Here is a 26,008-nt window from a genome sequence, read left to right as displayed (position 1 = left end):
GCCCTGAAACTGCAGCTTGAACCCTTAGAGTCAGAATCCACTTGCTCCTTTCTTTAGTCATTACCCCAGTAGTAAAGCTTTAGCACAACAGGCAAAACACTTTCTTAATACCACATTTGCTAGCAGAGGCAAGTTTAGTTCAGCAAGCTCTGAACTACAGCAACAGCAGAGCTCAGCCCATTCCATTACAGAACTACCACATTAACTTAATTTAACTGAAGCCAACCAAGACCCTTGGCATCCTAAAGAAGTAGCCTTTTACTTCAGCCCAGCAGCACCCACAAAGGATCCTAACAGGAAGTAATGAATTCCAGCAAGCCTGAACCCAACTTCCTTAAATATTCAATTCCATTACAGCTGGTAATCACAGCTAGCTGGCTGGGCTGGGCTGGGCTGGGCTGGGCTGGGCTGGGTTGGGTTTTGCTTTGCTTTGCTTTTCTGCCCTTCTCCAGTGTGGTCCTGGTGAATGGGCCTTGGTCCGTAACTGTTGAAGAGTCTACATGCTGCTAATGAAAGCCTACAGAAGTTGTTTCGGCTGCTGGAGTTTTGAGCCTAAAGAGTCCACTTTAAGTGTAAGACAAATGTAAAGGCCAGATTTAAAGCGCTGGGCTGTGATGGTACAATGCTCTGGGACAGCTGGTTCCCCCCGCAGTGCCTGTGGGAAGGTGAAGTCTCCGAGAACAGGCTTTTACAACAGGCACCAGGCTGCCTGCCTTGGCCAACAGGAAACGCTGAAGACAAGACTGTTCCCTAAATCCTGCTCCTCTTTGAGGTTTACCAGGGTGGCTGTTAGGAATACTCCTCTTACGCAGTCAGTGTCTTGAACCCTATCTTTAAATAACCTTTTAAAACAGCCGGAGGAGGATTTTACTTTTCTAGCTCAAGGCATGCAAGGTGGGAGAGGTTAGCTCACTGCCAGCACACCAGGGGACTCAAGGTCTCCTGTCGTAGGGGAGGGCACCAAACGTGCAAAAGCTCAAGTGGGAAGGGTCCTAGCAGTCTTTCTTCCCTCAGCTGAAATTGTGCTTAAATATTCCCCAGTAATTAAGCTAGCTGTATTTTTTAAAATTTCTTGTAGGGATTTGAATCTATCTTCTCTTCCCCTGCACTGTGTCCTTAGAACAAGCCTGTAGATACTCTTTTTCTCCAACCTAAATAATAATTCGGGAAACAGAACAGCATTTGTCAGAAGGAACGAGGGTGGAGGCTGAGGATACCAGCACGCATGCAGGCTTGTACCACCAATCCTGTCATATATTGGATCCAAGTTCAGCGAGACCTCCTCTCTCTCCTCTGGTTTGCACAGGGCCAAATGTGGAAACAAATGTGCCTTGAGACTGCGGGCTCATCATGCGCCCCCCCCAAACAGGAGAGGGTGGGCAAACACCCGTTGGTAGCACCAACCAGCTGGTAGGAACCCGACAAACCTCAGATGTGAGCGAGCTGCCAACATACGCAGCCCCGCCAGGAGTGAAGTACAGCTGGCTGTGCCCGGTGCACCACTGCGGGATTACAGAGGGGTCGCCGTGGCCAGGAAGCGGCCAAATGGGTGACCTGATAATCTGCAACGTTCAGTTGCACATCCAGAGGGCTGGTTAAATGCCTGCATCCTACGCCACGTCTTCCCTGGCTGTTAGGTTTGAGACTGTTGGGACACAGAAGCCATTATTCATCTCTGTGTAAACAAAACTTTTAAGTACGACCTAACTCAAGTGCCTACCTGTAGGGGAGGCTGCACAGCTGAACACGCCAGACACAAGCAAAATAGACACCAATGCCTTGCCTCATTTATAGGGCTCCTTCCTCAGCTGGCTTCTGAGGTTCTGGGGAGCCTGCGCATCTATCCAGAAGCTGACATCTCCAGCAGTGAGGCAGGGCGGTAGCAAAAGATTGGGTTAACACTTTCCAAAAGATCAAGTAGTGAGGCCAAAGGAAATTAAGCATCAGAAGCGGGGCCTCGAGCCTAGAAACGCAATCAAAACCTGGGGAAGAGTTTGGCGAATGTTGGGGTCAGCAGTGCAAGTGCAGAGCGAAGCTGGAGAGTCCTTGAGCATCTGAGCTAAGAGCCAGGAGCTGTCAGACCGAAATGACAACCCGTCTCTGCTGAGCAGCTCAGGAGTTACTGGGTGACTCTCTCCTCCAGAGGACATGCCTAGAATGGAGTGACCTGAAGTAGCTCTTTCTTCGCTGTAAAACCATCTGATCAAAAATCTATCATGCATCAGGATTTTTACTTCACCCCAGTATCATATGCATCAATCCCCTGTAAAACCACTGACATAGCTCTTACAACACCACGTTACTGTGAGGGAGAATCAGAGCTGGGAGTGCTCAGGATGAGAAGAGCTGCAAGGTTCACACTCCCCAAATATCAATACATAATTGACAGTATATGCATTACTGTATTTCTTTAAGAATATAAATATATAATGAGGATTTCCACCAAGAGCCCATATTTTTATTTATTTAGGAAACAAGTAAGTTGAATTCTGCTGGAATCTCTCAACATACAACGGATGCTCCAGGAGTCAACAGTGCACAGTTTCTTGGAAGTGCCAGGTTCAGAGCAAATTAACATGGCCTTAAAAGCCAGTTTGAAGACAACTCTCTCACAGACACAAGGTATTGGCTGTGAAACAGAACATGAGACACGAGGCATCGCGTGACATCAGATAGCACATTTCTGTTTATTTGCCTTTCTTCAAGAATTCTAACTCGCCATTAGGCAAAGGAGTGCATACGAGATGTACAAGAAAAAGATTAAAAGAGATTTCTTTATCACTGTATTCTGTGGCATGAAGGCCCAGAGCCTCTGGGTTGTTTTGGTTTTTTTAAAAGGATATGTTTTTACTCTGGCTGAGGTGTTAACAGTTCAGAGAACAACCTGCTGTCTACAGGAAATCTCTTGAGAAAATTAAAAGTGAACACAGCTATTTGCTAGGCTGTTTTACTGAACGAACACTGCCAGCTGCACTAATAGCATTTTACCAGACACACGTCAGCTTGTGAACCCCTAAGTTTATAAAGACAATAGGGAATCCGACTGTAGAGTGACGGGGACAGGGAGAAGTAGTTGGGATTTCTTCCCCCTTGCATCAAATTCCCACCTGCTGTAAACTTGTGTTTGTGTACTTCAGTACAGCTGTGATGACCTACAACAGAGGTTCTGCCCTAGACATATATAGCTTGCCCACAGTCCGACTCAATGCGTTAGTAACTTTCATATATAATATTAAAACCCAAGGTTTGTCTTCCAATGTCCTTCACATGATGCTCTGTCTGTTCACGTCCACATTGTATGCTGATGAATTGGAACAGCCTCGGCCAAAATCAATAAAAATGCCTTCAGAATCAGAGTCGATCGACTCCAAAATCTGATCCACTATGTTCTCAGGGCTGGAAGAGGGAACTGGAATCAAGGAAGGGTCCCTGTCCAGCTCAAAAGACCTATGTGGGTCGTCCATCGAGTGGAAGAGTCCTTTCTGTTGCTCAACTGTGCTGAGTTTGCTAGAACATTGCACTGACCCAGTGCTGGGCCTCTCCTGGTCTCCTGACAGCGAGCTTTTCGTGGTCGTCACGGAGCTCTTTGAACCGTTGTCCATGATGGTGGTGAGGTTGGAGTACCCCTGGAGCTCCAGGCAGGAGGTCATTTCCGAAACAGAGTGCCTTCGGATGCCTGTTCCATTGGCAGCCATGCCCTCGGTTTCATACTCGGCCACTGGCGTCAGCAGGGGATTGTTGTAGCTTTTGGATCGCACCACGGGGTTCTTGGCGAGGATGTCACCCGATTTTGAACGCCTGAAGAACCGCTTCTCTGTAAATAGAGAAAGATCCAGAGTAATATCTACAAAGCTGGTACTAATAATTATGAGTGTTCAAAAAAAAAAAGGCCTGAATATTCACAAGCTTTTCTTGAATGACAAAATTTTTTTTTATAAAAGAATACATTTTGTTGGTTTTGTAGATCCATAGGCTTCAGATTTCCTAGATTTCTCCAGCATATTGAAGACTTCAAACCTATCTTTACAAATAACAGCTGAGATTACCTAATATTCATACAACTTCAGCAGCTGCAGTAAAACAGTAAATATTGTGGAAGACCTCATACACAACAGCAAATACTCTCTTTAGACAAGAAAGAAAGTGTAATTCATTTCTTGTTCAGGCTATAAAGGTCATCACTAATTTCTAGTACTTGAAATTTAACTTTTCCACCCACCCTGGAAAAATCAGGTCTCTTCAAATTCGGGACACAAGGATTAAGACAGGCAGTTTTACTAATAATTCTGGAAAAACTTAGATTCAAAGCATCATTCAGAGACTACATATGGAGAGAGCACCAAGAGTGTTTGGAAACGTTAACTGGAGGGCAGTTCCCACAGCGACCTTTTCGGGGAACAAACCTGCACTCCATCCAGCAGTGACGGTACGAATGCTCTGTTAAGCAAGTGGGCTCTTTCCAGAGAATGAGCAGCAGGTGGCAGCAAGTCAGCACAGAGATCTTCCACCAGTGGTTTACAGCTGGAGTGCTCTCCGGCAGCTAGATCAAAATGATCATCGTGCAAACTTTTTGCAGACCTCAGTGCTCAGACTCACTTGTGCTAAAGAAAAAAAGTGGTGTGAATAGTAGGTCTGATGAAGCTTTCTTCCTGCTGCTCTCACTTTGCCATCCCCATGAAAGAGGCACGGCTGGAGAAGGGAATCAAGTTGCACTCTGGAAGTCAACCACAGCCACTGCATGTGAATTGTCTGCTTTAAATCAGGATGCTGGTGTATGTTCCCCTGCAAACCATGCAATTTCCTTTACAAATGCCAGTCTCTTCTAAAATTATATTTATCTATAATTACATACTTACCTGGACACAATTTCCAATCATATGCTGTACTACTAAAATAACCAGTTCCTGTACTAAAGATTGTATTTTGCAATTGTGTCTGCCTCAGCAGTGAAATCAACTGAGCCAAGTTCACTTTTGGAGTTTTTCTTTGTTAGGAGTTTGACATGGCAAACAGAAAAGGTTCCCTGGGGCTGCCTTGCCACAGGAACTCTGGCTTTTTGGTCACACCAAGGCTTGGCTGGAAGGGAAAGCTGGCTGTACTGGCCAGACAGGGTAGAAAAGAGCTCATTGCCTAACCAGTCCCAAGGACAGTATGTCACAGCTTTAAATCATGCTACCAAAATAGTTGGACAGAACTAAATGTGTTAGTTTAAAAGCAAGAGAGACTTCATTGACTATAGTAAGACCTATTCAGGTGTACTGCTATAGATCTACACCCCAGATCACAGCAAGGGGAAGTGCCTGCTCCACCAAAACCTTCCTATCTTCTGCAATCATGTAATACAACATTTATTTTCTAACAATCCGTTTCACTGGAGTTTTATTCTCTTTGGGTGCATTTTTTCTGTCCTGACATACAAAAGCTTGTATTCAGAAAACATCCATATGGGGCTCCTTTTAAATGCTTGTGGCCTTTTAATGGCAAGCAATGAATACAAAGCAGTAATCCCGAACCATTTTCCATAAACAACTGGCCTCTATTTATTCATGTAAAACTGATTTGTTTCTTAAATGCCTACTGCAATACAACCATTTTTCCATTCAGCTTCAAGGGAAAATCGACTATCTTACTGACCATTTCTGACAAGCAAACAGATTAAATTGACTGCATAAAACCCACCCAATTGAACTTATTTTCCCCTCTGTTTTCTCTATTCAAGCAGGCCATCAGTATTTACATTAAAATACTCCGGTACTACCACATTTGGTTGTTGATTTACGCTGGTAGTATCCCCCTTGCATTTTCAACAGATTGAATTACTATGTGGGATATTCAAAAGACCTTCATCTTGGCCAAATCTTGCCTTTACAGAAGTCACTGAATGCTTCAGAGCTCAAACAATCATAGAAAATAAGCTGGAAGGGACTCAAGAAGGTTGGTCACTCAGCCTCTGTCACCAGGCGGGACCACATTTATCCATCTTGCTCCTTTTAGATGCCTATGTAAATGCCACATATATAGCGCCTCTAGAAGTGAAGATTCAACAGCCTCCAGAGGCGGTTTATGTGACATTAGAGATTTTTTCCTTCCACGTAATCTGAATTTCTCCTGCTACGTGGACATTTCCCCTGCTACATTTCTTACCTCCAGTGGGATGGAGAACAGCTTACTACCTTTCACTCTGCAGAAAACTTTTACATGTTTGAAGACTTATCGATTCGTCTTCTCTAAGACAAATTCCTGCTCTCTTCCCTGCTTTAAACAGCCTTGTATGATCTTTGTGCACTAATGAACAGAAAATACTCAGCACTCCAGAAATAGCTTCTTGCTTCTTCCTCTCACTGTCCATAAAGCATCCTGTGTTAAAGCACTCTCATTAAAAGGTAGAATGGAAATGCTAAAGACACTCTAGATTCACAGATTTATTAATGAGCACTGGTACGATGGTCTGTTTTCATCTTCTGCCTCTGACAAGTTTCACTGTGACTTCGCACGTTGCAAAGAGCATGGCCTTAGAAAAGGAGCCTGACTGCACTGGCAATTTGCTCTCGTGTGGGCCCTGGCCCTGTGTGGACCAAGGTTTTGGTGAAGCCCTCTGTGCTGTGTCAAATCGAGCCTCTGTTATTCTTACCCAAGATACAGGAAGAGTGCGTGAAGGGTCCGTCACTGGAATACAGACCATATGTGCCCAAGTAAGGAGAAACGACTTTCTGGATCAGGGATTCCAGTTTCAAATAATCTTCAGTCACACCTTTCGACTCGTGAACCCCCTGAAAGAGAGAAAACACCGAAGATGAGCACTGTCCCCTCCAACCACAAGCTTTCCTTGCTCAGCAGGCCAAGCAGAGAGGCAGCAAGTACTTTCACTAAGTTTTATAACAAAGGCGCACCGTGATGCGATACCAGTTTGTTAATACGGCTGATTCCTCTTACTGTAAAGCCAAGAGATACGAGTCGAACCAGAGAGACTCACCATGCAGGCACTGCACAAACACTCAGAAAGAGGCAGTAGCTACTTCCAGGACATTTAAATCCAGAAAGGTACATCCTGCTTAGTGCAAAGGCACTCAGAGAGGATGGAGGATGTGGAGGATGCGGAGATGAATTAAAAACATCCCTGGACTTTTTTGTTATTGCAATTTTATCCTGACCTCCTGAACGAACTACAGCCGAGCGCTGCACCAGCGGCTGGTACCATAGGGTGTCACTGCCATCTAAGCAATAACAACCGCGTTAAGAAAAAGGTGGGACTGAGACTCTTGGAAATATTTCTTCCAGGATAATTTCAACAAGAAATATTTATAGTGAAGAGGTTTGTATCTCTTTCCTCACTCCCTCCACTCACCATTAGCCAGGCAAAAGTCACATTATAACTACCATGGTAAAATTCACCCATAGGCAAAATCTTTTGCCCTTTGCTGTTAAGTCTGCATTTCCACCCACGAATGGGCTTACAAGGCTGCAGAGGTGACAGGAAAACCCTGTGGAGCTGTAGTTTCCCTTCCACTTACAGCTGCAGGGTGCGTACTCCTGCACTGTCTAAGCAGAGCCCTGCATAACTCATGTGTAGGATTCCTCTTGCAACCCGAAGTAAATTCACATTTTAGTGTGCTGCTATGTGGCCATATGTTTGATGTATCTTGTTGCAGAATTAAGATCCTAACTGTAATACTCAGCAAGAAGTTTGCTTGGATTTAGCAGAATTCCAGATTTCATAATACATCCCTGAATTATTGTAAAAAAGAAAGATGTTGGGATGAAAACCCTCCAGAGAGCAATATGCAGATCAAATGAGTAAAACTGCAACACTTCCTTCAGCATGTGAAAGGATCCCGATGTTCAGGATGTATTCACTGCTCAGTATGATTCACCAGCCAGCGTGTACGGGTGACTCTCAGCCTGCGACGTCTTTGTGAATGGCTTACTTCACCTCTTGGCTGCTGCGCTGCCTGAATGCCACCTGGCGTTACTTGATAAAAGTTTATGAATGAAAAATAAATAATGGCAACAGAGAATGGATAGAACTTGGATTCCAATTCAGCGGGGTTTAAATGATGAATAACAATCTTTGGAGATGTGCTAATGTCCTGTAAAACTTTGGGAGAGTCACAAATACAAATATGAACAAGAGGGCATATGCAGTCAATCTGAAAGCTTGCAAATACCCAAGTAACAGCTCCGGGGTTTCCCCTCGTGTCTTGCTGGGTTTTAGCCAAGATCTTTTCAGCCCTCAGAAGGGCAACATGCCTGCTACCTTACTACATATTCATGATCGCATCAAGCTCGTAACCCACTGGCAAAGGTCTGTGCGTTGGGCCATGCTCTCCAGGCTCCCACACCAATTACCTCTGGAACGGGTCTCCTAAACATGATATATAATACAAATGGCAAAAGCCAGTGATATTTAGCACTGCTCACGCCCAGACTTTGTGGTAAGGTTTTATTTACTTTTCTGCCATTTAAGTATTTTTGATACTTGTGGAAAAGGGTAGCTAAGTATCAGCTGTGGAGAATGAAACCCAGGGATTCACTAGTACCATGCTGCCCACAAAATAACTCTTACCGCTAGCAGAACTGTGACACTGTACAAGTGATAAAAGTGTCCTTTCCCAGTGGCATCTTAACACTCTCTGATTTCCTCTCAGCCTTACATGCCTGAAAAGCTCTTTTGGTTTCCCTCCTGGTTGTGAATTATCTGTTCTGCTATACACTCCTTCCCTGATGAACATCTCAAAAGCCCGAGCTGTATTCTGCATCGACTGCTGCTCCGGCAGGGATACAAGGAGGCTTCCAGCAGGTCTGTTGGGTCGGGTATGCTCCTGGGGTGAGCTGAGTGGATGGAGACTCGAACCCCAAGCTCCAGCTGCTGCGACATCTCTCCATCACAGGGCAGCTGTGCTGGGGCACCGATTCACCTCATCCCCACCACTGCTGCCCTGGCCTGGAGAGCCCATCAGCTCACTGCTGCCGAGAAACACCCTCTTCTCTCCAAATCCCAACCCCCTAACCTCTTGCATCAGCTTCTTCTTCAGTCTTGCCCTCAACCTTCACTCCTGCTCTCCCAAGAGCAGTGCTAATCTCCACCCCCATTTTCACTTCAGCCTCTTTTAGTTCCCACCTTTGAAGCGGTCACAAAATACCACCTTTACAGTGTAAAACTACCCAGTATTAGCACAACCTGCCATTGGTCTTATTCCTCAGCTCTGCGACCATCCACGGGATGTTTTTCAAAACATACTGGAAAGTCATAAAACTTCTGGCGTCCGCTGGAGCCATGGTGACTTCTCTTCTGCTCTGCAGCTTGGCACAAACGTGCCGTATCCACCTGCAACATCCTTCCTGCGCTGGCCATTGTTCCAGGCCTTCCTGCAGGCGCCTGATGGGGCAGTTCCCTTAAACCATTTTCTCGGTGTGGAGCTTCTGTGAGAGCAGGAGCGTAACAGGCTGCAGACCATGTCCTGAACTTGTAAAAGAGTGTTTTTCCTGCGTTATTCAATGACAAACATCCTCCAGGCCTCTGTTTAGCCAAATACAATTACATCCCAATATTCAGCAAGGACTATCTCAGATTTCCAAATCTAAAGTTTCCATATGACCTGAATGACACCATCACTTATTTATGAATCACCCCAGCCCAAATGGCCCAGAGGAGTGTCTGCCAGCTCAGAGAAAGCTGGGGCCACCTCCACCTGGCCGCAGTCCCTGCCCAGGGGCGTGCTGCTCACGAAGCCAAATGTCCCCTGACCCAGAGCCAGGTGGTCCCTGCTGCAGCTGTGTCAACATGACACGGCTGGGAAGTGTCCTGACCCCAGGATCCGCGCTGTAGGCTGTCAAAGGTTGGGTCATGGGGTGTAAGACAGCCTCTGCTCCTCTTCATGAGCTTTTAAGATCATGGCCCAGGAAGGAGGTAGTTGCAGGTTAAACAGCTCAACAGCTGAGATATGCCAAAGGTAGTAAGAGGGGCAGGGGTGCCCCACAACCCTATCTGAGAAAGTGGGGCTTTCCAATTCTGTGATTCTTCCAATTTCGCTTCTGCAGTGAACCCCAGGCGCGGATGCTGCTGCACTGGTGCAGCTGCAGGGCAGCCAGAAGGGGGTTTGCTGTGGCACCGCCGCCTCTGAGCCAGCCGGGAGCAGGGAACAGTAACTGGGCTGCAGCAGGTCCCACGGCCCTGGGGGGACTTGCAGAGTCCCAGCTGTTACTGCCTTGCTGCTACTGGTACCCAGCACAGCTGGGTTAGAGAAGGGGTCTGAAATGGTGACTGACCTGCCAATTCTTGTTACCACAGTGGCGTGCAAACCTCACTTCCGAGGGTACTGTAATTTGGCACCATATGGGGCTGAGGGGGGCAAGGACCTTCGAGGGGAAGGATGGACACCTCCTAAAGCAATCAGCTTTAGCAGGCCAGGGGAAGCTTCTGTTTGCTTTAGCTGCCAGCCCCAAGGCTGCATTTAAACTCTTCTCTCTGCCGGAGGTGTCCACCACATCCGTTGTGCTACATGCGAAATCACTTGTTTGTGTGACACCTTCTCATTGAGTGTGAAGGCACTTCTGGTGGAAGTTTAGGATGGAGCAAAGTATGATTATAAAGGCTTTCTATACCTATATGTAAATGTAGATAGATAGACAGACCTGTATAGACATCTATACACCTATCTACATGGATACCTATATATACTTAAAGATGTATGAAGTCCTTTTTAGACCCTTTCCCAAATTTGTGATTGCACTTATAATGGCAAAATTAGCTTTAGAGTAAAGCCAACTTGGGATTGTTATCTGTGTCACAATAGTTTCTGAAAAACTGACAGCACGAATTAAAAGATACTAATAAAGTAATAATAATAATAAAAAAAATATTTTCCCGTTATTTTGGCAACTCGGGGTTCTTCTTGAACTTACTGCTTGATGCCTTACTAGTTTGGTATGATGCTATATAGGAATAAAGCAAAAGTCATATCTAGCAGGCTGGCTGCTTAGCTTGCAGGAAGCTGTATTGTAATTTGGAGGAAAAAAGAAAACTTGCAGCATTATCAGTAAAACAGAGACTCTACCCTTATCTTTAATGCAATATTTGCTCTGCAGACATGCAAAAACTTACTTTAAAAGATAACCGTGACCTTTCATGAACCCAGTATCATTTCAGCAGGAGAGTTTCATGCTTCTCTGCAAGTGTGAGATGTATCTATTAAATTCCTTTCAAAGGCCTTGCCTGACCTATTTATTTCTCAATTGAGGGCCAAAATAGCTCAATATCAAATAGTTGCAAGTACCTTAGTACTTCTAGAACAGTGTAGCTGCTGGATCAAATCCTCATCTTGGTCACACTGTTTTGAAATGCAACAAGAGCCATCTCATTATCTTTGGAAGGATTATAATGTAATATTATGACAAGAATCTGCCCTACTCTCAAGGTATGAATAATGTGGATATGAGTCCTGAATATGTGAATACCATTGCAAATGGAAAAGGTCTATACTCAGCATCAAGAAGAGAGACAGGTATTTCTGCATGTAACACAGGACACAAATGCCTGACTTCATTAAACAGTAATTATATCATTTAGAAACCGAGAATTGTATATACCAGTTCAAAAGTATTTCAAGGACCCTATGCACTACTATTTTTGATATGTAAACCTGTAAGCGCTCCCAGAAGGGCCATACACCCTAAAGACTACAGGTTATTGTGGTAGCTACTTTATGAAGCTACTGTCCCATCTGCTGAACCGTGGCGCTGGCCGCCTGCGTGCCCCCTGTTGCTGCACTCAAGTGTGTTACTGGAACAAAACATTTCTTGTGTTTGGGAATAAAACCCGGTGAGTCAAAACCAGAAGTCATTCCAGTGAGAACAGACGCACTGAACTGCTCAGGTTTCTATTCCTGTTAATTTAGTAAGTTAACCACAAACTCCCACAGAATTTTTAAAGGACACAAGGGCTTTACATGAAAGCATAGGGGGAAAGAATAAACATTTGGCACTGCTAATAAACAGATACGTTCGGAAGAATAGCGGGGAGTTTAGTAACCCCACATAAGGCCACAGCCTCCTTTTGCAATATATAGGACTACTTGAAGCCTCAAAGCGGTCCTAAAGTGGACGCCACTGCAGGCAGGCATTTAAGGACTTGAAGAGTCCTCCTCAAACACAGCCTTAAAACCTGCCTAAGGCTAAGGTTTATAGATTTAACCTTTTGCATGCCGTACAACAAAGATGGATTGCTTTGAAGATTTTTTTTAATGAACATGTATTTTATCAAAAAATACTATTCAGCCATTATAAACTTTGTATCTAAGTGTAGGCTATGTGACTTGCAAAGTTGCCAGAAACCTAATCTCTACTTCAGTAACATTTGCCACAATTTTTCTTACCAATAAAAGTATGCGGTATCCTTGCTTTATTTTACCACAGCAATGAAATAACCATAATCACAACTCCCTGTTTCTATATTCTATTATACTAATTTTTAACCCCCTGCTCTTCTCTTCATAGGCAGTGAACAGTGATAGTAGCACGCAGACCTGCCATCGATCCAGCTCGGTGTAAGATGCAAGCCTTGCCTGCAGCCTTTGCCCCTCTGCAACTAGGTGGTCACTGCTGCATGCTCCCTGAGGTTCCAGCTCCATCTTTTTATTCATCGCCATAACTGAAATCCTTTAATCTTTGGGAAAAAAAGACACTTAAAATTTAACCAGATAATATCAGCACTTCCAAACAAATGCTCTGAAAGGGCCACAAACCCGGCTGCATGAAGCCCAGCCCATGGGGGACGCATTCAAGCGTGAGTTGCAAAGGAGCCCAGAAATTAATCATCTGCCTTCTACCGCTTTTCACCTGGTGTTGGCTGCTTCACTTCCTCAGGCTCTGGTAAAAAACCCAGACATGAAGTAATCCCCAAAGACAGTCACAGCCCTGAAAAACTATTTAGGCTGCTGATGGTCCGGTATGTCTCATTAGACAGCCCAGCTAAATTAGGATGCCGAGTTTTAGGCTTCCCATGCTCCTGCGAGCAGATGTAGGAAATGTTATGGAAAAGACCTGGCTCGTGAAACCCTGGCATTTGGCAGAAAGGGAGTTGGTTTTGCGTATCGTTTGGTGCTTATGCCTCTTGCTTCTCACCCCAAAAACTGGATGCAAAGCTGCACATCTCCTTTTTACCTGTATTGGGGAGCAAAGAGGTGGCAAAACCTCACTGTTTTGGTGGCAAAAACTGGTAGCAAATCCCCACTGTTAATAGCCTGCCCAAGGAGACCAAAACTGAAATACACCTTCAGAGCAGAGACTGCTCTGTGAATTACAGCCCACTCACGAGTGCTTGTTAGCACAGCACTAAGTAGAACAAAGATGAAATTTTCTTCTCAAGCACTCCTGGTGGGCAGAGAAGCCACCAGCAGAAGAAAGGTATATTCACCACTTCATCCAGTCGTCTTGAAATCTTGGGAATTGATGGGTTACAGTGACTGAAAAAATGATTTACCCTAAAAAACCTGCAATGCATTGCCCTCTTAATGGCAGGAGAGGCACCAGTCCAGAGAACTGAGCACATAAATCACAACAGTTGGGAACAAAAGAGCTACAGCTAAAGCTGTCATGTCCTCTGGCTATCAGGCACACCTCAAGGGGATGTCTCATGCAAGCCAAGAGGCTAGAAATGAACCTAGCTGCTGGCTATTCTTTTTGCTACCTGGCTCCTTTTCCTTGATGTTTGGCTCACATTCCTCCATGTCAGTGTCTTAGCTGGATCTCCATGTGGCCATCACTCTCTCATGCCTGACTTCTTTCATTTTAACCTTTTGGTTGGTCCCCTTGAGACACCCACATCCATCCTGAGCTCCTCCTTCAGGCCCTGGGCAAGCCTCTTGTCATCTGCTGAGCTCCTCTGCTATATGAGCCTCCCTGTATTCATCTTTACTGCAGGCTGCTTCAGTTCTGGCTGGACAACTGCAAGTTGCCCCAGGTAACTCCTCACTCATCCGTGTCTGAAAATAATCAAAACCCACTATTAAACACCAAACTGCCTTTAACTATCCAACAGTAACTTAGTGTTTTGCTGAGCACTTACAAAAGGTCATAGGTCCTCTGCAGTTTGCAGTTCTGACTAATAGCACCCACCACTAGTAACATCTAGACATGCTGGTATCACTCAGCTGCTGCTTTTCACTTCCCTCTTTAGCACAGAGTATTATAGAACCATATAGGTATTAGGTATTATTTACCTTATAAATTATACATTAAATGTATCTCCAATGTCTAAGTGTACCCTAACAACTGCATGTAATGGTGGGAACTATATGCCCACCTGCAACTGCAGATGTGCTGAGTATACACTGGTCATTGATTAAATGATGTAGCACTCAAACTTTAGCTTTAATGCTTCAGCTGATCAGCATGTTTACATGAGTAAGTACTGGTGCAGAAGACTGCCTTCTGTTTCAACTGACAAACTGCTGGATAGCTTTTAAATGAAAAATAAAATAGAATAAAATAAAACATAAATAAAATCTGTCTTCCCCCAGGTCAAGGTGGCAAAGCAAGCAGGCCTTCTGGACCCAAGCCCAACCCTGCCAGGAGTGGACATGGCATCGAGGGAGGCACAGCATGTCTTGGTGCTTGATGTGGGAGCAGCTCTACTACGGGGGACATCAAGCAGGAACAGCTGTGAGCTAGATTCTGGGTTACTGACTTCTGGACTTGGGAAAGAAAGGTGTAAAAGACAGACTTCTGGATTATTTAATGAAGTCATTTCAGCAGTCATTACTCTTGGTGACTTAATGGCCCAGTAGAGCAAAGTCCCCTGCCCATAGGGCAGGAAGTGGCTGTGTACGGCTCAGCTCACGGCCAAATAACACACCCTGCACCTCTGTCCGCTGGGGCATCCTTGATGGCTGGCCTCCACCCTGGTCTGCCAACAAAAAGCTGTGACCTACCACCTGCTGAAGCAGTCCTGACCTGGTGCTACATGAAAGCAAACATGCTGCCGGAAGCGTTTACAGGGTCAGGCCCAAACTCAAAGTGAGATCCTGGCCTCGTGTACTGCCCTGTCTTAACCGCACAGGAAAACGGCTAAGAAATGTAACTATTTTCTGCTTAAAAGCAGCAGATTCCTTGGAGGAAAGAAAAACGCATTAAGAATCACATTTCTTTCTTTAACTGGCAATAGATCAGATCAATATGACTGAAAGAAACACACACGCAGCGGTGATAATCTGACAAATACTGGATAACAGTTGCCCAACTACTCCCTGGGAAAACTCAAATTAAAAGTCACAAGACATACCACAAGGCAGACACAGAATAATATCTATAGTGAAAACACACATTACTCAGCCAACACTGCGGGTGGAGAATTGATAAGGGTGTGCAGACTGCAGTGCACGCCCTGGTGACCACATAAACGGCAAGATCTGCTTCTTATTTTAGTCAAAGAGCTGGCAGAAGCTTTGCTTGTAAGAGATTTGGAAACCACTGCCCTTACAGGTCATGACTACTTGTTACCCACTTTGGCGCATGTTTTCATTGCATCATATCTAGCCTTCTAAAACTTGAGCAACACAGAGCAACCCGGTCTCAGGGCAGACATGAAATCACTGTCAGGAGGAACTGGGGACAAACGGGCCACCAGTCCCTGCCGTGTGCACCACTGGTGGTACAGCATGTGCTCCCAGTTATGCTATGGGTCACATTCTGGATTGAGGTCTGCATCCCTCTACCTTCTTTTAAATAGACACATGCACATACTTAATATAATCTAATAGCTAATCATCTAATTTTTACTGATCTTGGCAAACCTATGGCAGCAAAGTTACATTGCAGTTTACTTGGTTAAGAAGAGGCTTCAGGAGTGGTCCCCAGGTGTGCAGAATTTTTGTATTATCTACAGCACTGTGGCACTTTCATTGACCAAGTCCACCCAGCCTCATGCTTTGGAGGAGACCACAGCGGCTCTCAGAGCAGCAACTGTTGCCCAAACAGCTGAAGTTGTCCTGTGCACAGCTGTTCAGAGCTGCTGCTCTTACTGTGCCGCAGAGCATCATCGTGGGAGTCTCTCACTCACATTTACTCCAGCTGATGTGCACAACACTCTATGGAAAAACTCAAAGTTCTCACTCTCATACTCCCTGCAGGAACTTCCCGGGCTCCCACACAAAATCAGGAAGCCCAGTAGGTGGAGATACTGGGGTCCCTCATCTCCAACTTGTTCTGGAAGAGTCAGCCCTGCAGAGTGAATCCCCTGGTATTATGCAAATAGAATTACATTTGTGGAGCAGCATCTCGCCTCCATTTACACATAGAGTAAATGCAAACTCATGAGTAAACTCATGGAGGTATCAGATGTGATAACAGATTCTTCTCAGTCTTTGCAATCTTGACACCAAGGGTAACACAATGTGTAGAATCAATCATGCGGTGTCAGACCAGAAGTTAACTAAATTCAACATTTTCTTGCTAACAGCAATAGCAGGAGAAGTGTACAGGCAAAAAAAAAGGAAATAGGGCATGTTCAGTGCGGGCTTTCTTGTAGAACACGTTGGTGCCTCTAGCAAATAGCGATGTAGAAACTTGCTGCATGGGACTCTGCAGTAGCCCTTAAGCATAAACAATCTGTGCTAGAAATTATTTAACCAACAAGATGAAGATGGTCAATAATTGATAGAATAATGAGTTTCCAGAAATAGCGAGCCGGCCTAACTACCAAGTCCTCTCAACAGGGAAGAACATGGATCTCTTTTTGGTACTTTCGCTAAGTGCTTTTCTTGTGTAGTTGCTGCTTTCCTATTTAGGAGGCGAGCAAGTGCAACGCTGAACCCTTCTGCTGTCTGACAGAGAAGGACCGGACTGTTAGCAATAATTATTCAGCTAAACTCTGAATGTTAATTGCAGTTAAATGGCACTATGCTGACTGACATCAGCTGGTGGTCCAGCCCAAACCAGCAAGGGTGGAAACAGGGTAAAACCAGATAAGACATGGTGAGAGTGATGAAATTTTCCACTTATGTTGATGAAATCCTGATGTTCACAGAGTCACAGAATGGCTGATGTTGGAAGGGACCTCTGGAGTCATCTGGTCCAACCCCGTGCTGAAGCAGAGCCACCTACAGCCAGTTGCCCAGGACCATGTCCAGACAGCTTTTGAATGTCTCCACCACCTTTCTGGGCAACTTGTGCCAGTGCTCAGTCACCCTCATATTAAGACAGCATTTCCTGAAGTTTGGACAGACCCTCCTGTGTTTCAGTTTGTGCCCACTGTCTTTGGTCCGGCCAATAAAGACCACTGAGAAGAGTTTGGCTTCATCTTCTTTACAATCCCTTTTCAGGTATTTATAATAATTGGTAAGATCCCCCTGAGCCTTCTCTTCTCCAGGCTGAACAGTCCCAGCTCTCTCAGCCTTTCCTCACATGAGAGATGCTCCTACCCCTTTATCATCTCCATAGCCCTTTGCTGGACTCTCTCCCATACGTCCATGTCTCTCTTGTGCCAAGAAGCCCAGAACTGGACACAGCACTCCAGGTGTGGCGTCACCAGTGCCGAGTAGAGGGGAAAGATCATCTCCCTCGACCTGCTGACAATATTTTGTGCAATGGAGCCCAGGACACCATTAGCCTTCTTTGCAGCAAGGGCACATTGCTGGCTTGTGTTCTTCTACTAGCTTCAATGGGGATCAGCATTTCTGGAGGACTCTCCATCTGAGAGCTTCAAGTCCCATAAAAACGTTGAGTAAACTCTGGGACCTCACTGAGAGGGACTACAAGATCAATTGATCCATTTTGAAGAGACATGTGGGTTAAAAGAAAAAAGCCCTTCATCAAACTAACTGGGAGCAGAAAGGGGTCAAGGACTGGAAGTTTAATCTTCCTGCTTTTAGCCCACTTGTCTATGTTTGCCAGGATAGAAAATTTCAGGTACTTCCCTGGTACTTCATCAGGGCTTCCCTGATGATTCATGCCACTTTCATCCCAACCAGACAACTCAGACATTTTTTAGTCTTTAGGAAACAGACTCAAAACAGGATCAAAACTGCCTCAAGTAGGGACTAAATTTTGGGTTGTCCAAGCCTGTGTTGACAAAGCTGAACCTGATCCACTTAAACTATGTGTGCCCTCTTACCTGGGGGGTTTCTCTGCAGCAGTCCGAAGGCAGAACGAGAAAATGTGCCTGGGCTGGGGGCAAATGGAGGCCACACCTTTGCAGACTGCAACAAGCTGGAAGAAAGCAGTTTCCCCTCTGGGAGGGCTATCTCAGCTCAGTGGAGGAGGCTAAGAATTCACAGCTGACTCATTTTCAGTACACCTCTAAGACTATACTATAAGTGTTTGCAAACAGGTGTATCTCATGGTGGGAGGAAATGCAAAAAGGAGAACTTGTACATCAAATTCTCAATTGCTTTAAGTCAGAATAACCTGTTAGGTTAATAATTTTATACTGATTTGCAGCCATGGGAGGCCATGCCCTATGCATTACATGCCCATTCCTAGGCACTGGTACCCCTTCTGCATGTGTCGGACAGATGCAGCCACACAATTCACGTTTGCATCACTATGAGCCCCCAGCAGTGTTCCCTGATGTTATTTTTCCCTCACTTCACTATATGCTAAGCCACTGGCATACTGGTAAAGCCTAGAATACTTGAAGGGTTAAATCATGCCTTGTCTCATCTCTGCCTCTTGCTTTTCTCATAGCAACAGCGTTCATGGGAGGGAGAGGCAGAGAGGCTTGCCACTGCCATATTGACAGAAGTCAGCACTTCAGATCCCTGTGACTGCCTCAGAAGTAAAGATCTTGTCATATTCACTTTAATCTCCAGCAAGTGCCAAGTTATGTCAATGTCAGCATGAGAAGCTGCTCTGCCTCTCTCTTCCTTTCGTTGGTGGCACTGAAACACAGACAAAAGATAAGGAAGACAAAACACCCAGACACGGTTTGTCTTCAGCTGATGAGAGTTTTTCAAATAGCTCAGCTGCAGAAAGACAGCAATAGGATTTTTCTTTCCAGAAAGGGTCGAACATTAAGAACAGGCTAGTCTTCCCTGACCCACAGAAATTCAATGTATTCTTTTTCTTTAAACTGTTATCAAACATTTTATGTGAGACTGCAAAAGACAAAGCAGAAGATAAAGACTGAAGATAAGTAAAAGATATGAAATGATTAGAAGCAAGGAAGTTACTTTGAGGCTTTAAATACAGTGCTTAGGATCCTGTCAGAAGCTGAACAGCCAGTTTGCTAATAAAGATCCACCAAAAATAATAGTATGCATTTCTGCCTTTCATAGTTTTGGGGCTAGAGGTTGTCTGATGCCTGGTTAAGTGACTCCCCTGGGCACAGACAAGAGCTGCAATCATCTCAGTCAAATAAGCTAATGTGACTTGGAAACAACCCACCAAATGAACCTATGCAGAGGTGAGCGTCTCTGAAGAGCTGTTTATGGAATAAATTTGAGCTGGAGTTAGTTTATCTGCATTTAGAAATGCTTTGGCACTGCCACGTTACACATTACAAACACACACGTGCATGGAAGCGCATGTGCAGCCCCATGCAGAGATCACCCTGCCAGTTACCAAGTAATTAGATGTGATGTTTAATGTCCAAGAGAATAAAGCTTCTCATTTCTTTTTAGGCTCCCTCCGGAAGTTCTTGCTGATCTATACACATTATGCTCATCTAACCTTGCCGGGCAATTGATGACTTTTAACTCTGAGCGTTCAAGTCTTTTACCTGGTCTTGGCTCTGAGTGTTTTCTCATTTATTACAGAAAACAGGATGGCAGAGCCCTCCCTCAGCGCATCCAGGCTCTTTTGAAGAAACATTCAAGAAACGCTTTTGAAGAGCTGTAAACATTAACTTGACTGCTGTTACCTACTTGTGAGGATTTCTGATACTGTCTTTTCAGAGCCATGCTCCCCTTTTAAATCATAAATGAACGTTCATCCCTCAGCATCCTCCATGCTGCTTCATCCTTTGCCGGTGACTGAATCTACTCCATGAATTTTCTTCTTTTCTGAAATACTCTTGAATAGACTGAGCAGACATGTCAGCTGTGCCTTCTGGATTTTTAAAATTTTTGCTATTTCTGGTAGTGACACAATTTTCACCACCACCACCACGTCCCTGTGAGCCAGAAAGCAGCAGATCACCCATCCATCATGGCTTAAGAAAGTGCGTGGTTCAAACACCACCCGCAGGCAGCTGTCTGCTCAGGCAACCAGCCACTCAGGACAGCTGCTTGCCCTCAGCCTGCTGCCTGTGCAGGCAGGGAGCAACCCACCAGGACAACTGGGAACCGAGTGAGCGCTCCTGACCGAGCGCTTCGTGGTTAGTCTCTTGCACAAGGAGATCGAGCTTCCAGAACACAGAAGTTTTGGGAGCCCAGATGCCCAGCCTGCAGGAGCCCTCCTGGCTGCAGCAAAAGCTTTGCTGAAAGCAACACATTTCTACAGAACAATTCCATTTCAAGAAAAAAGTCTTTGCCAATTCAAAATACTTAGGAAGTAACTGACTGGATCTAGAGTGGAAACCCTCTTTCAGCAACCCAGTGTGTAGAGGGTAAAAGGAAACAAAGAAATACAAGCATTCAAAATCTGAGTTTACAGCCAGAGAGCACTGAGCAGTATAGTCCCCAAATGCGAACAGTAGGCAGATTAGGGATGTGATCGCAGGAGTGGCTCTAAAGGGCTGACCTTTCCCTCCTTCATCCCCATCACCCATCAGGGAGACGCACACTGGCAACTCCACGCTCTGGCAAAATTCAGCAGTATTCAGCAATTCTTCCAACAACCGTGGTAGATCTACGTGTAATGGAAACTTGTGTGGTTGAAACCAACAGATGACCTGACCTACCTCTTGAAATGAAAGTTGTTATTTTTTTCCCCCCCCTCACAGCTGGCTGATGCTTTAACTTCATTTGCATAATATCACACAGCCGCCTCCATGGAGCAAGCCTTCTCCTCGCTTCTGTTTTAAAAGTTAACAACACTGCTACATATATAAACAGATTCTAGAGCTCTTCAGACAAAACTACTGCCATATTCCTCCTCAACTATTCACAGGCTTTAGCAGAGCTGCATTAGCTTCATACTGCCTAAACATCTGTCCTCATGCGATTCAGACATTTTGAGAAACAGTGGAAATACCCTACTGCTTCTTCCAAGGTTTTGTTCTCTTCAACTAAACAAGGAAACCGCAAGAAAGGCTTGTGAGTAATACAGGAGGAATGAGGGATTTATTTTTTTTTTTTTTCTTGGAGTCCAACAGGCAACCTACAACCAGAGGAGAAAGGACCACATTCACCACAGTCTCTGGAGGACATTTGGACCATTAAGGCCAACATTATTTGTCATAAAATCACTTCTAGTATGTTTGCCTCCTTGTATTTTCCATTTGTCTGTCCAGATACATCTAACATCTCTTGCATTAGGCTGCGTGATCTTTAGTGCAGAGACCATATTTTCATTGTGTTGGTACAGTGCCCAGTGCATGAAGGCTCTTGTCTATCCACGCAAGCAAAGGAGGAGACTTGGAGATACACAACGGCTGGTAATACAAGCAGCTGACAGGTCTTAGCTGCTCAAGGAGAAGAAATTTAACTGGGTTTATGTGAGAGCCACTCTGAGTGCAACAGCTGTATTTTGCAAAATGTCTTTCCAACAGATTTCAGCCAGGCTAAACGGTGGTTTTTCCTCTTGCCAGCATCTGCTTGATTGCCGCATGTGTGCTTTTTGCTTTGCATTTGGATCAAAGAGCACTAAAGAGCAACCCCCTGCCTAATCACTTCAAACCTGAGGCCTCTGGATCTGTTTTGAAGAGCACACGAGTCAGGAGTGGGGAGCTCCCTCCCCTCCTCACACCCCTGGCTTGCTGCACCGCAGCTCCCACTCTCTGATGGATGGTTGCTTCTCACCAAAACCGTGCCACCACGGCCAGCCGGTTTGCACGCAGCAAAGCCATAACATGCTGGGGATGCTCGGTGCAACTGCCCACACGCCTGACTCGCAGACACAGCCTGTCACATCGTCGTCACTTTGCACTGCAGAAGTTTTGCTGCAACCACCTCGTAGCAAACTGGAAACAACCAGAGCCTCCCAACAGATAATGGTTTAAATCAAAGCATGTAATCTGAATCCTGCTCTGTCACATGATTAACTATTTACCTTTTAATTGCCTGTAATAATTGGGTAGTGGCAAGTTAATGAATTTCTCAAACGTGTCGCATATCACCATGCCATGTAGTTGTTTATTCTGCAGCTGCAGCAGAGCTAAGGGTAAGACTGTGAAATTACTGATAGAAGACAATTAACCCTGTCCACTCACCATGGGAGATAGGACGACTCAAAGAGATTCAGTCAATCCCTCCCCATCTTTTGCAGATTGCAATGCACAGCCTTCCCCCCCCCCCTTTTTTTTTTAAAGAAATACACCACAAAGCATTTATCCTCTGCACAAGTCCCAGTGCCACCAGCCTGGTACACGCTGTCTCCACAGGCTGCTGGCTCTGGCGCAAGCAACTACAGACCAGGAGAGGAGAGGCTTCAGGACAAGGGTCAGGTGGCATCGCAAAGCAGGAGCTTCCATACCTTTCACAACTCCCTCCCTTCTCAGTGCACCTTCTGGGGAGAGGGCAGAGGCTGGGACATTTTATATAGTTTGTTTTAGTCACCCTGTTGGCTTCAGTGGAAACACGTCTTCCCATAATAATAAAATTCTAGAGCATAGATAGAGAAACAGGCAATCACCAAAACACTCCTGATGGCAAAGAGTTGCCAGAGTTGCTTCCAAACAATTCATACAGGAAATTATTCGTTTCGCTCCTCTCTAATTATAGGGGACTTTTCCACAAACTTGCCATTCACATCAGCGTAAGTAAACCGCTCCATGCCTGCTGTTGGGGGACATCCCCTTTCTAGGGCAAGGAGTGCTGGCTGGGCCCCCGTCTGGCCCCAAACCAAATGGGCAGCTGGCTGCCTGCCAGCGACCGCAGCCAGCTCCAGGTCCCACTGCCAACACAGAGAGCAGAGCTTCACAGCATCTGCATTGCCACCAGCTGCAGCACGGCTCCCTGTAACTCACTCACGTTGCTGCTGCCTCCGGGAGGACTCAGGAGTTTGGGCATTGCTGAGAGATGCTCAGCAGCCATGCCCGTGGTACAGGTGCTCTGCAACTAGCTGCTGCTGGGTGTCGACCCGGTTTATAGGCATAATTGAAGACAGGAGGGGGAAACTGAGATCAGAGAAAGAGCTGCCTGCAAGGACGAGCTTTCAGCTGTCCTCCATCTGACCACCATGCTGCCAGCTACTTCCTTCTCTGCTTTCCTCCCTTTTGCCCTGTGGGAAAGTAAGATGGGGTTGGGGGAGGAAAAGAGTTAGGAGGCAACATATGGGAAGGTAAAAGGTGATGAAGCAGCTAGCAAGACGATGGGAGTAGAAGCTGTGCTACTAGCAAGCACCTGTGGTCAAAATCCAGCACGCTGCAGCATCATGCAGCCCCGTGTCTGCGGCAGGAATGGCTCAAGGAACAGGTGAAGGGGCACATGGGCTACCTCTGAAATCTCCTGGCAGAAAGCTACTCTGCTAGCCCTGTGCCCAGCCGGAAAGCTTTAGGCAGCGAGAAGGCAGGGGCACAGTGCTACCTGCACAGGGGACTAGCCTAAGCCGCTCCGCACCCAGCTGCAGCTCAGGACAGATCTGACTGGAAACTGATGGGGACTCCTCTCCAAAAGCCAGACGGAAGCCCACATACGCAATGCTACAAAACAACCCTGCACAGTCTTTCTGCTGGAAATGTGACTTTTGCCATTCTTCTCGTGAGTGGGACCAGCGACCCCAACCACAGCATCGGCTGACCCTGCTACCTACATGGAAACAGCTCAGTCACAGCGAGCAAATGGTCCTCCCCCTTTGTGCTAGGTGCCACCACTGCCATCGCTGGCAGATACCACCCACGGTGCCGGTGGCACCTGAGATGGCTCCCACGTCTGTGGTTGGCCATAGCAGCCGAGAAGTGATTGCCACCTCTTGGGGACCACCCCCCCTGCCCTGTAAAGCCCTGGGCAATTCAACAGCCGCAACGCCCCAGTGGCTTTGTCTACCTGGGGACATCCAGGAAAATGAAGTAATTGTCACTAAATCAAGAACAGAAAGCTGTTTAGAAAAATTGTGCTTAGGCCTCTGATGTAGAATTGAAGTGTCATTAATTTAACTCACCTCCCTTCCTAGCGCTTTAGTGCTTTAATTCTCAGAATGAGTGTCCATACAGAACTTTAATGAGGTTTAATTAATCTTCTATAAAAGGTAGGTTAGATTAACTTTCTTATGTTCCCCCTGTAGACAACCCATGAATTACAGTATTAAAGCACCTTGCCTCAAAGGATTCTTGCAGCATGGGAACGTTTCACGATCAGAGTTTTTCAACAGTCAAAATTTCTATAGTATCTTTTATGCCAGTTCTAGTCTACTGGCCCAAATGGGTCCACAAAAGACATTTGTACAAACTAATGCAATTAGTTAAAACCTACTCCCTCTCACTTGATAAAATTATAGGGTCTGCAGGGACATTCTAATTCAAGTTAAGAATGATTTTACCGATTTAACTCTATTTTGTTAAGAATTAAGGATTTGCCTACCAATGAACTTGTACTGGCTTTAATAGGCCAGTTTCATTAATGGTGGCAAACTCCAGGAGACAGACACATATTTTAGTATAGACAACCTGGTTTAGTTGAGGTTGAACACGTACCTCATTGACTTGAGCTGAAACAACTCACGCTTAGGTTGCACAAGTAAATTATTGTGGCTAAGACAGTCTCAGGTGCCACATGGAGCAGCTACACAGTAACTCCACGCACGCCCACTCTAGCCCCAAGGGAAGCGTTGGGTAATTTGAAGGAGGACAAGTAAGCACTTCTCACCTACCACAGTGCAAGACAGCAAGTGGGCAGTAACTGCAGAGGACCTGATGCACGAAACAGCTTAACTCAGGGCAGTCTAGACAACTGCTGCGGCATTTGACCAACTCCACCTGAAGCTGTAACTTTGGTTAACTAACTGGTAGACTTCACAGAAGTGACATTTTACTTAATGCGAGGTACTTTTAAAACACACTATGAGTGTACGCCCAAAGGGAGTCTGCAAATGGAAATTGCCTTCTAAAACAATTGTGTTTGATTGGTATGGAAAAGGTTGTGGTCATGTTCCCTTGTCTGTTAGGAGGGACGTGATGCACATTTGAATTACGACACCATGGTGTTCCTGACAGAGGTTCATATATAACAAAGCAAAACAACTACAACATTTTATGTTGCTTTCCTGTTTTTCCGCTGCTTAAGGTTACAGAAGTGACATGTAGTGTTGTCAAATATGCTGAGAGTTAGTTTTGGAAAGTACTCCATTTCAAAATGAAATCTGTTCTTTTCATATGGCAACAGACTTCCATTGGCGTTAGTTACAAAGAGGGTCCACATAAGCACAGATCTTTCAAGGTCTGTGGTGCAGAAACACAGGCTGCACTGGAGTTACTATCGATTGTAAAAGCCCCCTGTCAGTCAGGCTTACAGAATGGTTAATAGCAACCAGGCTCGCTCCCCCTAACTCTGCCCCTAGAGAAAACATACTTGTGGTGAGCTGTGAAATAAGTGCCAGGTGGAAACAGAGCTAAAAACATTATAGAGGGTAAATGCCTCTGATGTGGTTTCCCTCCTTAACTATAAGCCCACAGCTTGTAAATGGAAAACTGATAGCTGCCGTCTGTCACTGACTCACGTCCTTACCACATACAGCAATGTCCCAGCTATGTCAGAGGAACTGCTCTTGACTGATATGCAAGCAAGCGAAGGTGGTACTTTGGTTAGTCCAAATAGTGTATTTAGCACTCCTGCCTGGCACCCTTGGGCCGACCAAAGTGTCAGCACTGTTGGAACATACATTTAGACCTTTCTGGTTCCCCTGTGTTGCACTCAGGCTACCGATGCTGTTACTTTTTTGAACTCTCCGGTCAGCTCCCAACTTCTTGTCTCACTAGCAC

General features: G+C 45.5%; 1 protein-coding gene across 6 annotated transcripts in view; it reads right to left on the bottom strand.

The window, feature by feature from the left end:
• Nucleotides 1–2,663: 2,663 nt before the first annotated feature.
• Nucleotides 2,664–26,008, bottom strand: part of PRR5 (proline rich 5) — a 94,593-nt gene continuing 71,248 nt past the window's right edge. For all 6 annotated transcript variants that reach the window (XM_075760148.1, XM_075760137.1, XM_075760130.1 and 3 more), the window contains 2 exons: nt 6,632–6,770; nt 2,664–3,814 (listed from right to left, as the gene is read on the bottom strand). In XM_075760148.1, coding sequence (XP_075616263.1) covers nt 3,264–3,814; nt 6,632–6,770 — 690 coding nt within the window. In that variant the 3' untranslated portion in view covers nt 2,664–3,263. The remainder of the gene's footprint in view (nt 3,815–6,631; nt 6,771–26,008) is intronic.

This window comes from Balearica regulorum, chromosome 1 (assembly GCF_011004875.1).
Source record: "Balearica regulorum gibbericeps isolate bBalReg1 chromosome 1, bBalReg1.pri, whole genome shotgun sequence".
Classification (NCBI taxonomy): domain Eukaryota; kingdom Metazoa; phylum Chordata; class Aves; order Gruiformes; family Gruidae; genus Balearica; species Balearica regulorum.
Note: the sequence above shows the minus strand (reverse complement) of the source record. Positions and strands in the feature narration are given on the sequence as shown.